This window comes from Dendrobium catenatum, unplaced genomic scaffold (assembly GCF_001605985.2).
Source record: "Dendrobium catenatum unplaced genomic scaffold, ASM160598v2 fragScaff_scaffold_911, whole genome shotgun sequence".
Classification (NCBI taxonomy): Eukaryota; Viridiplantae; Streptophyta; class Magnoliopsida; order Asparagales; family Orchidaceae; genus Dendrobium; species Dendrobium catenatum.
Window position 1 is genome coordinate 1,983,453 of NW_021319373.1, and position 18,732 is coordinate 2,002,184.

General features: G+C 34.2%; 1 protein-coding gene across 2 annotated transcripts in view; it reads left to right on the forward strand.

The window, feature by feature from the left end:
- Positions 1-2,355: 2,355 nt before the first annotated feature.
- LOC110116391 (signal peptide peptidase-like 5) overlaps positions 2,356-18,732 on the forward strand; it is a 58,923-nt gene continuing 42,546 nt past the window's right edge. Inside the window, exons 1-3 of one of the 2 annotated variants that reach the window (XM_028697309.1) lie at positions 2,356-2,813; positions 5,397-5,555; positions 5,640-5,751. In XM_028697309.1, the coding sequence (XP_028553142.1) occupies positions 2,673-2,813; positions 5,397-5,555; positions 5,640-5,751 (412 nt within the window). In that variant the 5' untranslated portion in view covers positions 2,356-2,672. The remainder of the gene's footprint in view (positions 2,814-5,396; positions 5,556-5,639; positions 5,752-18,732) is intronic. The other variant, XM_028697308.1, reaches the window with a different exon arrangement.

Sequence of the window (18,732 nt, forward strand, 5' to 3'; positions counted from 1 at the left end):
TTTTTTTTTTTTGAAACTAGACGAACGAGATTTTCAGTTGGTTGTTTGTGATTTTGATATTTCAGAGTTTTAACACTAGCATTAGTGTTTGAGTTGTTCTGTTTTGTGCTCGTAGCTTGTTTTTATGATAGTAGTCCTCTACCCTACCTGTCTAGTACTGTTGTTCCACTAGCTTTTCGTACTTGACTTTCTTGCTTTTCAGCACTTCCCTTTACTAGTAGTGGCTAGATTTAATATTTTTCAGTATTTAATTTTATTTATAATTGTGCTAACTTTTATTTGCTTGTTTGCACATACATGATACTTGTTGTAGTTCAAGGAGCTTGCAGATAGTTGTGGGAGCTCGTATAAGAGGGACTTTGAAGATATTGTCAGATGTTCAAAGTCAATGAGCATTGAGAATTTGAAAGAAGTTCAATTTTGAGTGTGTATAGAGTTTCAATTTGTCTTGTTGGAGAGTTTAAGAATTTGAGATCAATTTGTATAAGGGATGGGGAGTTTGAGAGTTTAAGATAGCTTTTGTTGTAGAGAGCTTGTACAATTGTTTGGAGATTTCTGAGTTTTTGTATATGGTTGGGTTGTATGCATCAAATAGTGGGTTGTACTAAGGATCGAGGATTTGAAAGAATTAAAGCGGCTAAATGATGTTATTTTTGTATAGTTATTTCTTGATTTTATTTTATTCACACAATCTCTAATTATTTGCATTAATTATAAATGTTAGAAAGTATATATATTTTATGATCATATAGTCTTTTGTTTAATTGCATCCGTTACAAATGTTTAAAAGTTTCATTAAAGTGAAATGTAATACTTATATATATATATATATATATATATATATATATATACATTATAATACATATAATATATATTATAAGATATATATTATATATATTAATATATAGAGAGGGGGATCGGGAAGGAGCAAAGCCTGATTGGGCATGGAGGAGGCGGAAGTCACGCACGGGCTCGACGTCGGCAAGCGGCGGCGGAGGCTACTCAAGCGTGTCGGTCGGTTTCGGTTTGCTGGAGTCGACCGGCGGGGTTGATCGAAGAAGGAACAGAAGGAGTGACACGTGCAATCTTCTCGGCCTCCTGTGAAGCAACAGAGCCGAACAACAACGACGGAAGGAGAATATGAACGGTGAACCCCTAGACGTTTGTGCGAAGCAACGAAGTCGAACAGCGACGAGGGAACCGAATGGGCGAGCGTAAGTTTTTTTTTTTCACGGGATTCCTTCCTTTTTATCGCTTTGAATTGTCGGTGCCTCCGAAGAGGTGCGTCGTTTTGGCGAGATGGGGCCGGCTTGGAGGTATGTCGATTGCTTTGAAAAGAATTTTTTTTTTTAATATTTTTTGTACAGTCAACAATGATTTTGTGCTTAAACCTAATGAAAAATAGTTTGTCTTCATTCCTTAATTTATTAGTTATTGCTTCAAATCAAACAAATAATATAAATTAGATGAAAGTGTTTACATAAAATTTTATGTTTTATGATAGAATTGCACGCAACTTTTGACTCTCATCGAACCTTTTCTCAATTTCTCCTAAACAAAATAAATGGGTGAAAATTAAGTTCAGTACAACTTATTTATTTTTTTATTTTCATTTTCGATATTTTTCTTTCAAATGAATTGAAACAAGCAGCGTTAAGAAAAAGCTAATTATCTAATGCAATATTTCTGTTTCCCTTTTAAATTTCCAAAAAATTACGATTTTTTTTCAATTACAACAACTAAGAATTTATAAAATTTTGTCACATGTTCAGATTTTTTGGAGGTCCGTATTCAATTAATTTGTAAGCAAGCATGCTAAATAAGAATAAATATTTTGAGCTCAATTTTTAAGCTAAACACACGCAAGACTGTTCCTAATAAGTCTAAAAAAATAATAAATAAATAAATATATTTTCAAATATATATATATATATATATATATAGGCTGATTCTGGCTTCGTTTGGGACGGCTTTTTTACTGGTTTTAAAAGCTACCTTTTAATACAATAAATCTCTTAAAAATAAGAAAAAAATAGTGATTTAAAGCTGTCCTAAACGAAACCTATGTCAAATTTTTATATATATCATATATGTAAGTTTTGAATTCAAGACTTCTTAATTGATAGATAAAGCTCCTAATTAAGTAATAAAAAATAGCTGCATATTTTATATATACTTTTAATTTACGAAGTGATTAGTAGACATAAGTAGAATGATGGTTTGACTCATCATTTATTGAATTATATTTGTTTTTAATTAGGCCGTATTTGACTCTCTAACATGTGGGATACGAGCATATTATACAAAAACAATTTTAAACACCAGCCTTGCACGAACATCCTAAATTTCAAGAGAGGCTTCCACCGAGATTTATTGTTTCAATATTCATACGCCAAATGAGTTTTATGCATTCTAACTACAAAAATAATTTAAACAAATCCGTAAGGAACTTGTTTTGATGGTAGCTTCAGGAATATGGATTATGGAAGCAGATCCAAGGGTTAAACATTTGTTAAATTTTGTTTACCTTTAGGTCTCGTCCAAAAAGATTTGCCTCACCCTCTACCTCCTCGCCTTTCAACAGTGTTCGCTCCCGCTTGTCATCACCGTGCAGCTCGTTTCTGCGTCCTCTACTTTCCTACTCTGGCGTTTGGATCCGGCGCACTTTCTTGATGAGTCCGACGAAGTTACCGGCGGCACCTTTTCTGTTGATAATAGCGGTTGTCCTCCCCGTTCTTGTCGTCGGCGACGATATAGTACACGAGGATGACAGCGCTCCGAAACTCCCGGGTTGCTCCAATAACTTCGTTCTGGTACTTTCTCTTTTGCATTCATCAAAATATGTTCATCTTAAAAGGATTGTACACCGTTTATTTGTTGTTTACCTCTCTTGCGGGGGGTTTGCTACGAGTTCTTTTGTTTTAGTGGTTTGGCATATTTTGATTCTGCCGGATGGGGAAATTTTCTTACTGGATGCTATAGATAAGAGGAGATGTGGTCATTGGAGCGATGCACGCGTTTGATTTCAGACGGGGAGTAGGATGTGCTAATTTGGTCAGGTAATTGGGTAGTCGTGCCCGGCGGACGATTAAGTGAATTTGGGGAATTAAGGGGATGTGATAGTGGAAACTAAGATGATGCAAGTTAATTTGTAACTCAACCCCGAAGATTCCTTGCTATTTCCAAAAATTTGCTGCTACCGCTCATTATAGGGTTTTATTTTATCTTAGCAAGCCTAAGGAAGAGGACAAGCATTATATCTGCATGAAGTGTTGTATTCTCCTAAAGTGCAATGAAACGTTTTATTTATTCTTATATTGTCTGTTCGGGATTTTTCATTACATTTGAATACTTGGGTGCAAATCTTTGTTTAAATTCTTTGGAATATAGATTTGGACATCTATGTGACAAATTTATTGTGTCACACCTTTGAATTTACGCATGATGATATTAAATCTTCTCATGTCACATCTTCTAATCTAGATGTTACTGTTTTAACATGACATGCTAAATTTGGGCACATAGCTCATTATATGCTTGATAGATTAATGAGGGAAAATTTTTTAGAGAATTTCATAAGTGTATTATCAACTACTTTTGAATATTATTTAGCATGCAAAGCGATCATATAACCATTTGAAAAGTGGTTACGAGTTGTTGATATCCTATAAATGATTCATTCTGATATATGTGATCTAATGAGTGATAAAGCACATCACGGAGCATTGCATTTCATAACATTTGTAGATGACTACTCTAGATTACGACATGCTTATTTATATTCACAAATCGAAGGCTTTAGGATGCTTTGAGAAGTACCTAACTTTAGTTGAAAGCCAATTGAGTAAGGTATGAAAGACTTTTAGAATTGATAGCGGTCATCATTATTTATCATAAAAATTTAAAATTATATGTGATGAAAAGGGTGTTACATGGTAATAGCAATTCCTATACCCCACAAAAAATGGCGTTGCAGAAACATAAGAATTGAACATTGCTTGACATAGACAAATCCATGATGTTATATCACCTTAAAAATAGGACTTATTATTTAGTTTATACTTCGAATCATTAAGAAATTATGTATTAATTGACATGTTAAAGCGCTTCATTCTTGTATGAGATGGTTAAATTCACCAAAAACTCACACAGACAATCTTTCTCAAAATTAACAGAAAATCTTCATTAAAAATAACAGGTTTGGGAAGGATTAGCTCAAAATCAATCATTTTATCTGCTCAAATAAATGATTTTTGTTGTTGCTCGAGCTGAAATTAAAATCTTCAATATTTAGTTCAACTTGTGATACATCCAAACTAGTTTTGCTGTTTCCCTTCACGTATAGTTAGTATTAGTTACTCAATGCTTAATCTAGGGAAAGTAATGTTTGCACTCTTAAAATAAAAAAAATCTATTCTTGAATCAATGCCCATGTAGCAGCTGCTGTCACATCTGTTTATGAGGAATTATTTATAGTTTTCTTATTTAAAACACACATGTGTGCACTCAAGTATATATATATATATATATATATATATATATATATATAATCTTTAAAATTTCTATTTTAAATGCATTAGAATGTACTTAAGAATAGTTTTCAATTAAATTTTAGAAAGTCCATGTAATAGTACATCAATTAAATGATTCAACAAGATTTGTTTAGACTTCATTCATTTTGGTTTTCGTTCATTTTGTTTGATCTAACATAGTTAAAGTAGAGAGAGAAAGTTTTTTAAGAGGCATCTTGCACATGGTCATGAAGCCATGGAGGTGGTGTATGTTCATATAATGATTTCTGTTGCATGTTTCTCTTCCAAATTAAAATTGCTAAATGTCAGGCTTTTGAAAAACAAAGCGGCTGGAATGCATTGCCAACAAGACCCAGATATAATAATTTTTATTTAAAACTGAATTTATTTACACTAAAAAATTATTTTTTCAAATATAACTTGCGTAGATTATTTAGACTATAATATTAAAGGAAAATGTAATTCAGGTAACATTATCAGGAGATTCACACAGATATAAAATGATACACAATAGTTGAATACCAAGTTTTTATGTATATGTTTATTTGGTAAGTGACGTTCCATTCATCCAACTACTCTATCCTTGTCCATATTAGAAACTTAATCGTGTTATTAACTATATTGTGATCACAATTTTTTCCCGCAATAGATTAGAGTTAAATCTTCTTAATCCTCAATTCTTTCAAATTATTTTACTCAAATTACCTAAATCTTACTTTCTATCTAATTCCTTAAAATTGTTATTATGTTCATAAAATGAGAATCTGATTGTGTTTATTCTTTATTGTTATATTGTATTAGCAATTTTTCCCACTTATATCATTATGTTTTTAGATTTGATAGTTAACATTTGGCACGTATCAGGTCAAAGTTCAGACTTGGTTTGACAATGTAGAAGACAGTGAATTTGTTGGTGTGGGAGCTAGGTTTGGTCCACCCATTGTTTCAAAAGAAAAACATGCTAATAGAACTCAGCTTATTTTATCGGATCCTCCGGAGTGCTGCACCCAACCCAAAAATAAGGTTTAATACTCATGTTCTAACATACAAAACATGTTTTTTTTGCTTCACATACAAATGCATGATTGAGGTCCTTCTCTATAATAGATTTCTGGAGATGTTCTCTTAGTTCATCGAGGAAATTGCAAATTTACAACCAAGGCTAGAATTGCTGAAGCTGCTGGTGCATCTGCCATCTTGATTATAAATAATCGTAAAGGTATATATAATAAGCATTAGATCTGGCTTTTTAATATAAAAAATATGAATAATAAAATAATTCTTAGTTTCTGTATTAATAAATTTTAGAATCGAATAAATATTATTTTTCCGTATTAAGCATCTTTTTTGATGCTTGCAATTGGAGTATAATGCCATAGTTTTGATTGTTCTTGATTTAATCCTTGCACTTAATCCGTTCAGAGATATTCGAAATCCTCAATCCATAAGGAGATGATTAGCCAAATGCTGTTAATATAATTTTCCATGAATTGATTCACTGTGCTTCATGCGGTTTGAACAATGGAGAATTCTTATTATTTGCATTGATTTCGCTCATTCCAGAAGCCTAATGCAGTTGGTTTATTTGTTCTTGTGCTAATATAGGTCCATTACTTTATTCAAAAAAGTTATCTTCATTCTTGTTCTACTGCATGTGTATCAAGCATTAGCATATTGTTGACAAAAGCTATAAAAGAGTGTTACTCATTGCTCGAAGCTTCCAATTATGCAAAGATTTAGGGAGAGATTGATGTATGTAGTCGTTATTAAAGTTTCTTTTTCGTGTCTTTATTTAATGTCTTCAAAATTAAAATAAGAGCTATTTAGCCACCTGCTCTTTGTAGTGGTTGAAGTTTTTGAATTTTCAAATATTTAACAAACTAAACAACTTTGATATCTTGCAACAACTTGACTCCTTCATTATTAAGTTTCTCAAATTGGCCAAAACTTCGGGTCATGTGCCTACGTTTTCTAACCCATCAATCATTTTCTATCCATACAAAATTTTCACCAAAAATTTGAAGCATGCCCATTACCATGTTATTTTAGTAGGGTACTCTGCTTAAATTGGGTTCTCTAGATAAACAAAAGTGAATGATTACTACAGTTATATAAGGTTTTTGATTTTTTTCTAAAGTTGCATGCTAAAGTTGTCAAATAATTGACTATTAATGTTTGATATCAAGACTTAATAAAGAAATATGTTATTAAATTAAGTTCTTATATGCATATGTAGTGGAGGCTAATACTTGCTTGAATGCAGAATTGGTATTCTAGTGCCTTCTCTCCTAGTGTCTTTGTTCTTTTCATCTCCTAGGCTAACCTCCATATTGATGAATCTCTCTGACATCCTTCACTCTCCCATGAAATCCATGAAAGCTCTCTCCAATGCTCAAAAATTCCATGCTTATAGTCTCGTTTGGTTGGCCAGTTGCTGGAACATGACTTGCATTTACCTGACATTTATTAACAATAGTCATATAATAATTGCTCTATTTTTTTTTAGAATAATTATCAGATAGATAAGTAATATAAACATAACATGAGGCAATCATGAAGAATCACTAGAAGAAAAGAAAAAAAAACATAATAAAATTAAAGATGATATGATGACATAGGATGAAGTTCCTTCAATTTATAAAGAAAACTATATAAAATCTCATTTTCAGTGCCTTGCTTGCCTGATGAATTTTTTGAATGATGATAATTTTTTTAATTACTGCCCCATTTTGTAAATAAGATTTAAAATCTCCTATCAACTAAAGCGTCGATGTTCTGAAGGCTCCTATAAGAATCATAAAGTTGCTATGAATCATGCTAGTCAACATATTCAATAATAGAAAAAAATCAAGGAAAAGCAATCCAAACAATTGTGATAGGTGGTTTCTTATAAGAGTTAATAAAATGAGGAGATCATTTTAGCATATGCATCGGATAGCTGCTAAGATAGTTGGATCATTGTGAGAAGATGATGTGAATCAATGTAGGAATTGCATTCGGAAATTAAAATAAAGATTATTCAAAGCGTTGTCATAACAAATTTTATTACCAACAAAAGTAAAGGGTTAAATCGTTCAAAGTAGTTAACTTGCTTAGTCGAAGATGTGCTTTGAGTTAACCAAACCAATCATATCATTCAAAGATAAAAGAGGTACTTAAATGCTTATAACAAAAATCCCGCAATTAATAATAAAGAAGTTCACCTTGAGTACCATTCTCTCTCTCTCTCGTTCACTCTTGGGCTTTAGCGGAGAATAAAGAACCATGCGAGGATGAGGAGCACCACTACGATGAAGGCGACGAAAGACTTCATTACCGGAGAGGTATTCACCGGAGAAGGTGGTGGCGGATGGCGTCCAATGATCGTCCAAGTGTAACCACGAAATTGTCGGTCGAAAATACTTGCGAGGATAGGGACGACTCGCTCCAAGTACTCTTCGATTGTGGCGTCGTCTTCAAATCCTACGTCGAAGCAAGGAGAGCGTAGGATATCGATGCTCCCGTCGGCGTGGAAAACTAACCCCCACTCAAGCTCCGGATCCGCCATGCAACATTGAGGCAAGGCGGGAAGAAAACAAGGAAGGGGGGTTAGGCCGAGAGCTAGGGGAAATCAAGGAGGAAATCTGAAATTTGAATTTCAGATTTTTCTAGGCTTGAAAGGAGAAGTTATTTTATCATTCAATTCTCCTTCAATTCAATTAAAAAAAAAAGGCAGCCATTATGGAGAGAAATTAAGGGGGTAATTAGTAGGCGATGAGGTGGCAAAGAGAGAGAAAAGGCTATGTATTGGGACCGGCCAAGCAAAGGAAGAAAGAGGGGAAATTTTCTTAAGTAGTGGGCCCCATTAATTAATTAAATCCAGATTTTCACATTCAGGAATTTAATTAATTAGGGAGGTTGAAATTTGAATTCAAATTGGGGTGAGATTCAATTAGATATATTCCTAATGTAGGGAGTTACATTAGGAAAGAAATAATGAGAGGCTTGATTGCAGGAATTTCAAAATTCCAGGGGAATTGGGCGGCAGAATCTTCCCAGGGAAAGTGGCGGACTGGCTAGGTGGTTCGGCGGGATGGTTGGAGCGGTCCCCTGGCACAGCAGGTGGAAGGGGCGCGGGTGAGGGAGTTTAGGCGGAGCTGGGAGAGGGGATTTCGGGATTTGGTTGCAGGGGGTGGACGGGTGTATGGAGGGATTAGTAGGGAAGGAAAAAAAAAAAAAAACAGCGACTTACAGGGAAAACCAAGAGCTCGCCGGGGCGGGCTGTTGGGTATTGCGGTCGGAGCCTCACCTAGGTCTCCTTTCTCTTTTCTCTCAAGCTCTCAAGCAAGAAGACAAAGGAATTTCAGAAAATTTTCATTAATCAATCATCAACCCATACAATAAGAGGAGATCTCCTTATAAAGACCTCAAAGCATGAAAAAAAAAGACTCACATGCCCCTTGGGCTACAATAAACATTACGCCTACATAAGGGCGAAATCGTCACTAGTACATGAAATAAAAGATACACAAAATAAAATAACATAAAATGACATGATAACATCAAAAATATAAACTCCCGATCGTAGCCGTCGATCTACGATTCTTTCGCCGATAAACCTGCCTAAAATGTCTGTCGATGACCTCATCAGAAGAGTTTAGTGTAATATGCTTCTAATGATATGGCGAGGGCTACTGAGCCTAATAAAGAAGTCACCAATCTAGTGTAAGTCGGTCCTAAATATGGAAGAATATCTAATATGGGATGATCCAATGAAAATTTACCTACAATTTATTGTTATAAGCATTGTGAGTGAGGATACGTTGACATCTGAGAATGAGATTACAAAGGAGAAAATATCATTTAGTTGATAAACCCTTCTATTTAAGTGGCTTTGATGTTGTTTCCATCATCCAATGGTAACATTTGGATATTCAATTACGTGCAAACCATTATTAGTGCGCTTATTGGCTAGCGATGCTACTTGTGATAGCTTGTTATGGTTTCTCTATAGTACATTTGTGTTGCCGTGTAATGATATTGGTCTTGCCAAGAACTGCTAGGTAGCCCTCTAAAATTTTTTCCAATAATTCCTCTAAGACTCGACATCTCTGTTACCTTGACCTTTTTTATTATGGTAAAGGCACCTCCTTTGTTTGTCCTACTTTGCATTATTTTGGAGAGGTGTTGGCATTATGAGTGATTCTTCTATTGAATAGCTATAAAGATCTTATCATTCCTTTTGTTGAACTCCACCAAGGGGCACCTTGGCTTCTGCAACAAAAAGTGCAGCTCTTCTGGACTTTTCGGAGGTTTGAGCTGGTGCAGTCGATAATGCCTATTTGGTTTGAGCTCTGATGATGTCTTTGTATAGGCTGCTTGGCTGTGACAATCATGCCTGTCCTGGTCGCCCTTATCATGATGAATGAGCGAAGGACTGCGACCAAAGATCTCTATCAATAGGTCATAATAGAATCATTCATTTGCATCGATGAACCATTACCAGTTAAGCAACTCTTCTAGGGTTGTTGATTTCTTCTTCGTGATCAAGTGTTTAAGCAAAGAATTGCAGAGGTTGAGGATGAAAGTAAGCTTAGCCACACCTAGTTTTGAGTTTGTATCCTACAGGTTTTCTGAGTGAACCGATACACATAGTCCTAAAGGGACTTCCTTTCCCCTTGTTATACTCAAATTGGTGTTTGGGCAAATTTTAATGTCCGCTTAAAGTTGTAATTTTTGCTATGTGCAAACAACCAGGTTGTCATCTTGGATGGAAGGTTGATAGAAATCTCCATGCGGTGTCTTTTATCGCCAAGACAAAAATATGCAACATCATAAGTTGTCGAAGGTCAAGGCTTGCATGATAGTTTGATCAAAGCTGCATAATTGTTTGATGGGATCTTTGTGATGCTTGTAGTGACTAATTATAGAATCTTGACTTGCGTGATGGAATTTTGTGTTGAATCTCTGTTGAGAATGGGTTGTGTCTCATACTCGTTGGTTAGGTGGTTAGCAAAATTAATCCTCTAGGAGTGTTTCCTTGCAGGTCAACCATTTAGGAAGCTGTGGTAGCAGGCAAGATTGATGCGACTGGGTTTTGCTGGAAAATTTCTCTCTGAGATGATGATAGGCGGTGAAGGAACCATGGTGTCGAATTTCTTGGAGCACCTGCAATAATTGCCAAACGGAGTACTGCTCAAATTTAAACATCCATTTTCTTGGATAGTTCTTTATATTGTTCTAGGAGTATTGTGATATTTGACTGCAAAGAGGTGCCATTTCCATCATTCCCAATTACGAAAGTCATGGTTGTAGTCGACAGTGGGTATCTATTAGGGTGTCAATATTTGACACGACTTGAAAACTCTTTGGATTCGACCCAAAAATTCCGGGTTAGGGTTAACTTGCTTGTTAAATGGGTCAAGTTCGGGTTCAACAAATCGACCCGTTTCAAAAATCGGGTCGGGTTCGGGTTGACTCGAACCTGAAGCGGGACGGGTTCGGGTCCAAAAAACTGACCCTTTTCAAAAATGGGTCAGGTTCGGGTCAGGTTGAATAATGCCGGGTCAGTTCCGGGTTGGACCTGAACCCAACCCGTGGTCCGATTTTGACAACCTTAGTACCTATGAATTGAGTGGTCTTCAATCCAACTTTTCAACTAGCACTAAAATTTTCACAAGCGCACCAAAAAATTTGAAAAATTGAAATAATTTTTAGAAGGAAAATTAATCTAAGATATCCGGTCATCCTATCCTATTCATGATCGAACAGATTGAGTCTTCGAGCTAATTTATTTTTTTGTAGGAGAGTTTCTTCTAAAGGGGCAAAAGGAAAAAAATGAACTTTGATAGAAAGGCATAAGCAATATAAGTGATTTGACGGTCTTTAATCCATTGTTTATGAAAGAAATTTAGTGAAACATTATCCTCATGCAAGTCGCTCCTTCGTGTTTATGCAAGGAATAAAAAATTAGATTGATACTTGTGTATTTAGCAGTTATCACTTCATCATTGATGCGCTCGATGGTTACCACATAAAAGGGATTCTTAAGTGGAGTTCGTTGGATTGTGGAGTCAAGAATAACATGGCAGGCGACTGTTGTCACGCTCTTAATGTACAATCACTCGGTATTTTGTCGAACAGTAAATGATTAGAGTTGGGATCCTGTGTGGTTTTAGCAGAGGGTCGTATTGAGAAGATCAAGACTATGCATCCCATTCAATCCTATTGTCAATGATTCGGGCCAAAGTTGTTGATGTTAACACATAGATGGTCTCGATGGAGTATAAGAAATGAGACATCATATTATATAAACAACTCAATAAATGTAAGAGTAGGAATTTTGCACAAATACATTAAGTATAACATAGTTGCTTCATTAACTCTAATTAATTCATAAATGCCATCAATTGTGTTGCCAAAAATATTAAATTATTTTTGTAGGAACATGGATATGGTAGTAACATATCATAAAAAAATTTAGCCTGCTTAAAAATTGTTAAGTTATATAATAGCTACTTTTAAGTATTATTATTAAGCATTATAACATGTAAATAACAAATTTAATTATGCTATTATGAAATTTAAGCTTGCACTAACATTCTAATAATATTTATAAGCAATTTAAAGATGAATTAAACTTTTAGCACATGATTACTAATTTTTAGAATTTTTGTAAATATTAAATATTGATTAATTAGATGAATAAAAATTAAATCCAAATAAATTCTTAAAGTCATAGTTAAATTTAGAATAATATAGAAATATAATTTAGATCAATTTTAGTTATATATCTATCATCCTTGAGATCTTTGGTAATTCTAATGAATCTATTAGCAATGAATAATTACATTGCAACACTCACATTAGACTAGATTGCACTTGGAGTTTGAGATATTCACTTGAGTCTTCTTGTTATGTACTATTGAGCTTTCTTTCAAGTGACAAATTCCTCAAGTAGTTTATTGAAACTATCATCATCTTCATGTTTGCTATAAAATCTTAATATAAGAGAAAGCACTAAGCTAACACATGGTTTAAAATAACACAATCATAGGCCTACCTTAAAGCTTGCATCAGTTCAATCTAAAAAGATAGGCGATGAGGCGCACATCTTAAAATTTCCTGATGAGGCTTACATCTCAATGAGGGTGAGGTTTGCCTTGAGGCGCAATTTTGAATTGTTGTAAACCCCAAAATAATTGTTTAGATAATTTTAAAAATTATATATATATATTGCATCAGTTCAATCTAAAAAGATAGGCGATGAGGCGCACATCTTAAAATTTCCTGATGAGGCTTACATCTCAATGAGGGTGAGGTTTGCCTTGAGGCGCAATTTTGAATTGTTGTAAACCCCAAAATAATTGTTTAGATAATTTTAAAAATTATATATATATATATATATATATATATATATAAAGTGTCTAGAGTGAGGTCTTGAAATCTCAAACATAGATTGGACTATTTGGATAGATTTGAAAGGGAGGGTTAATGAATAATTTGCTTAATTATTCATTAACCCATTTATTAGTCATATAATTTAATTTAATCTTTTGTATGTGTAGGATACGCACACCATTTAGCCTAGGATCTCCATGATTTAAGGACTTGATTGTGCTATGTTTGTGCATTTGCATATGTGATGTCCAAGGGTTAGTAAAATTGATTTGATCCTACATAACTTAGTAATATCATTAAGGATAATAATTAATAACTTGTTTAGAAAATTTAGAAAATTCTAATAATTAGGATGCATATTCCATTGACTTGAAATTTTGAACATATAAACATAGTGACATTGCCTACCCATAGAAATGTTTCCACTAGTTTTTGAAGTCATCAAGCCCCTTAATTAATTTATTTAGGTTTAAGTCCTTAATTAATATTCTAGACTTCTAAAAAATTCTAATAAATCAAAATTAAATCTAAAAACTACACAAAGTACCTCTAACTGACAATAATTTAAACCATTAATAAAAATTAGGAGAGACGTTATGGTTTTCTAGAGAGAGAAATAGTGATTCAAAAATTATTTTGGTGCAATTTCTTGATTCTCTATTGATGGCGACTGATCGCCGATCATCATTGACCAGGCTTCTAGAGTTGATCGTAGATTAATATCCATAATGCCTACATCTCATCCTCAAGATTTTTTTAAATTTTCTCCTCCTACGTTTGGAGGTATTGCTTCAGCAGAAAATGTTGGTTTCAATAAGGGTCATTTGAATACTAGCAAAGTTAAACCATTAATGATCAATCAAGGAGGATTATTAAATATAAGGAAGGTTATCCTTGATATCGGGAAAGGAGAAAAGGAAATGACGGATGATGGTGGTAATCTTTTAAAGATTCCTGAGGTGTCTGATTATGAGAACCAATGGAAATCAATTCAAAAATTATTTATACAGTATTAGGTATAAACAAGGTTTCTGAATAGGTCTTTAAGGAATTCAAAACATCAAAAGGTCCTGGAGAAGAGGTTGTTATTGCAGAACATTTGGGAGTTCATGATGATAATGCATCAATTGTTCCTAGAGAAGAAAGTCTTAAAAAGCTGATTGGATGTGGTTTGTCAATGTGAAACTGGTGAACTTGACATATGCAAACAACTGAATGGTGGGGCAAATGTTTCAAAATCCAAAGAACCAACTGGTAATTTTTTTACTAATGTTTGGAATAAATAGTCCAATAGAAGAGTTGCTGACTTGGAGCTAGGGAACTGCTTAATGGAGGATGGTGAAGCTATTAAATTATATGAGGAAAATGCTATGGAGAACAAAAAAAAATTACAAAATGCTTTGGTTGTCAAAATATTTGGAGGCAACATCCCTTTTTATGTTATAAATTTTGAATTGAAGAGACAATGGTTGCAATTGGGGAAATTTAACCTTACTTGGCTTGGTAAGGGTTGGATGCTATGTGCATTTGATGATGAGAAGGGGTCTGACTTGGTTCTATGAAACAGACCTTGGTATGTCAAGGGACAAATCATAGGGGTGGATAAGTTGTCGACTCAGCTTTCACCTGATTCATTAAAGGGTCTAACTGCTCCAATATGGATTAGAATGCCGTGTTTTCCTTTACAATGTTGAGATGATATCAATGTTTATAGGATTGCATCTAAGGTTAGTAAGCCTTATTTAATAGATTCCAATATGTTCCAATGAGGGAGGAGGTAATTTTCAAGGATTTGCATTCATATTCAATAAGATGCTATGGAGAGTTCTTGAAAAGAAAGGAGTTAATAATGCTTATATTAAAATCATTAAAGATATGTATGGAGCTATTACTTGTGTTCAAACACAAGGTGTTTTGACCAAGTATTTTCCTATTTCAGTTGGATTACATCAAGGATCGGCCTTAAGCCCATATCTTTTTGCCTTAGTCATGGATGTTCTCACTAGACATTTGCAAGAGGATGTACCTTGGTGTATGCTTTTTAGTGATGATATTCTTCTTGTTGATAAGACTAGAGAGGGAGTTGAAGGTAAACTTGAATTATGGAGGTCAACCTTAGAGTCTAAAGGTTTTCGCTTGAGTAAATCTAAAACTGAATATATGGAGTGTAATTTTAGTAGTGATGGACCTAGTGGGGGATTGTGATTTTGGGCGATCAAGTAATTAATAAGAGTACACGTTTTAGGTATCTTGAATCTATTATTCAAAATGATGGTGAAATAGATGGGGATATTATCAGTAGAATTCAAGTTGGATGGTTGAAGTGGAGGAATGCATCGGGCTTGTTGTGTGATAGAAAATCCCCCTCAAACTTAAGGGAAAATTCTATAAGATGGTAGTGAGACCTGCAATATTCTATGGTGTTGAATGTTGGCCATTAAAAGAGAAGTATAGTACTAAGTTAAGTGTTGCAGAGATGAGGATACTCAGGTGGATGAGTGGCTTTACCCTTAGAGACAGGATACGAAATGAGTATATACGTGAAAAGGTTGGAGTAGCTCCAGTGGAAGATAAGATTAGAGAGAGTCGCCTTAGATGGTTTGGTTACATAAAATGACGACCTTCCGATGACCCTGTTAGGAAAGTAGAGGTATTAGATTTTAATGAAAAGGACTCTAAAATTCCTGCATGGTTAGCATGAAAAAGTAGTTTATAATTATCACAACAATAATAAACCATTACATAATCATGAATTATTATTTTGCTCATTTATGAGCAACCTGTATATAGGCTATGCTTTTAATAATTGGGGGCTAAAGCAATATAAACACCTGCAGAAAATTTGATTAGCCTTTAAATGATGATTAATTTTAGCCTCCCTTATTATAGCTTTGCATAAGCATGACCACCTGCAAAAAAATTGATTAGGAATAAACATCCAGAACGCTCCTATCCTAGGAAAATCTAAATGTCCTTCATAGATCACCAAAGAGAGCATCAGAACATGGACATCATAGAAATTCATCATAGCAAACTATAACAACCAGCACTCATTCACATGCAAGTTATTTACAACTCAGAAAATATACAGAACATAACATCGGCCTAAAGAGCTTATGCCAAACTTGCATTTTTCATGTTGAATTGGTGTTTGTGGATGATGGAGGGTTGAAAAGTTGTGATTCTTGATTTGGTACCTGTAAATAAAAAGAAAAAGAACTAGTAGAAGAGGTATTTTTAGAAAAAATTCAACAAAGAAGACAAAGAAACAGAGAACCTGATGAAATTTTGGAAAGGAATAAACAAAAAACAGCAAGAAGTGTCGTGGACGGCATCCATTTGTTGAAATTGGTGCTTTTTAGGCTGGTGGAGGGCTGTCTGATCATCTTTACCATATGTTTACTTTTTTTCTAGATGCTAAATTAGCTAAATGACTAGTTTTCAATTTCCAGATAGTTGCTGTTCAATTGGCAAGCAACAGGAGAATATTATGACAAGAAAATTTGGTGTTTGCTAGGCAAAGAGTATGGAATAGATGGTTCTTGAGGCTGAAGGAGCTGCATATGGCAGCAGGTGGGCACCAAAGATGGCTGCACTGGAATGTTGTGGCTACAAGAGCAGCAAACTGTGGTTGTCAGCAGCAAATGGATGAAGATGAACAAGAAATGGTGATCCCGAAGAAGGAGATTTGTTCGCTGGAGTTAAAAGTTGTGGAAGACTGGTGATTGTGACTGTAGGAAGAAGACAGGGTAGACTTAATATGGTATAGCCGGCAGGTGTGAAGAAGAGGATGACTGGAATCTTGGTGGCTGCACCATGTGAATGAAGGAAGAATTGCAGGGAAGAAGCTTCTTGAGGTGGCTCAAGGTTAGTCTCAATGAGAGCACTATTTGTTAAGCTTCTTGGCATCCAAGAGGGGAGGGCACCCTTAGATTAGGTGTAGACTCCTACAAAGAGGAAGAGGAGAAAAAGAGAAACTAGATTTTTTTTTTCATTCTATAACCTTTTCTTACAATATGTCACACCTCATTTTGGCATCCCTTATGGTCAACCTGGAGTATAACAGAGAAGGAAAAATCTAAACAGACCCCTTCTTACTAACACTCATTCTGAGCTACTCCTATTAAAATTAGATGAGTAAAAAATAATCTATTTAGACTCTCTTAACATATCAAGCTTTATACTTAACAATAAGAAGCATTTAATATACCTCAATTAAACTTCAAATATAATCAAATGAAATATAAAGCATTACTAATTTTTTTTAAAAATTTATTTACATATCTCAAAAGTTTTTGTACAGTCTCCACTTGGACCTTTATGTACACTCAAAATATATGTACACAAAAAAATAATCACTCATTTTTGTCTAATGCCCTATAGACTCTTTCCCCTTTCCTACAGTATAATCACTGCTAATGAGCTAGGGCCATGGTTTAAAATTGCACAATATGAGGCTCGCTGTTGTGCAATTCCAGTAAAAAATGCCTCGATGCTACGCCTCGAGCTTTTTTTATGAGGCTTGCGCCTCAATTTGGTTGAGGCTTACGCCTCAACTTGGTTGAGGCTTACGCCTCACGCTATATATATTAAAACTTACATAAATCTTGAAGTAAGTGCCCCACATTGGACTCTATAAGAGAGGAGGAAGGGGAGAGAGCAGTTCACCATAATGATGATTCAAATGAAGAACCCCTTAGTGATGACAGTGCTGATGACTTATGAGTTCTTATGTGATATGCCATTGCTATTTATTTTTGAAATTTGGAATTAGATGTTAAGGAAAAGAATACTGGGATTTGGGAAAGATAGAATTTTGAGTTGAACTATATTTCATGTTGTCTTATTATTGAGATATTTTGATTTCACTTCATATCTTATGCTTTTTTATGTTTTATATTATTCACACATTAATATAAAAAAAATTTGATCATTTTATATTTACGCAATCTTTTGATTTTGAGGCTTACGCCTCAAAACGTCTTGAGGCTTACGTCTCGTCTCATGAATGAAAAACGCCTCAATACCCGAATACACAATTTTAAACATTGGTTAGGGCTCAATGAAATACACAAGCAATGTATAAGAAAAAATAATAACATCGTTAACAATGGATTTATAACATATTGAAATTCCATACTGATCATAAGAAATGCATAATATTAATTTCCATCTTGTTAACTATTCAACACTTTTAGACAAGTTATATGATGACTATAAGCTTTTGCACCATTTCAGTTTTCCAATTCAAGGTTAGGTCCAAATTCTCAACTTTTAAAATTGAAGTTGCTCTCTCTTTCAAGATTGAGTCCGAATTTTTAACTTTTAGAATTTTGGGAGTGTAGGCTTACCTCGTCAGGTCTTTCGCCTATATATGTGTGGCCCTATCCCCCATATATGACTTATTTCATTTTTTCAATACCATTTAGTTTTAACAATAATAAACTGTGTTGTTATAGTCACTGATTAATGAATCAACCATTGCATGAATAAACTGAAATTAGAATGTTATCATAAATATAACATTTATGAATTTACATGTAATACCCCACAGTATCCCTAAACAGTACGGGGAATATTACTAACATAAATATAACCATTTCATCATTTGATCATACTTTTGAACATTTGATATATCTATAAAAACATCCAACAATTCTCATTCATCTCGTTACACGGAAGCAACTAATAATTTAAAGTTCAACATAAGATACTTACAGAGCTACTACCAAAATCCAAAGTAATACATGTCTAAATTGCTTTCATACTTTTAAAAGTAAACTCACTAACAATGATAATTTTAATATGAAAAGAAGAAACA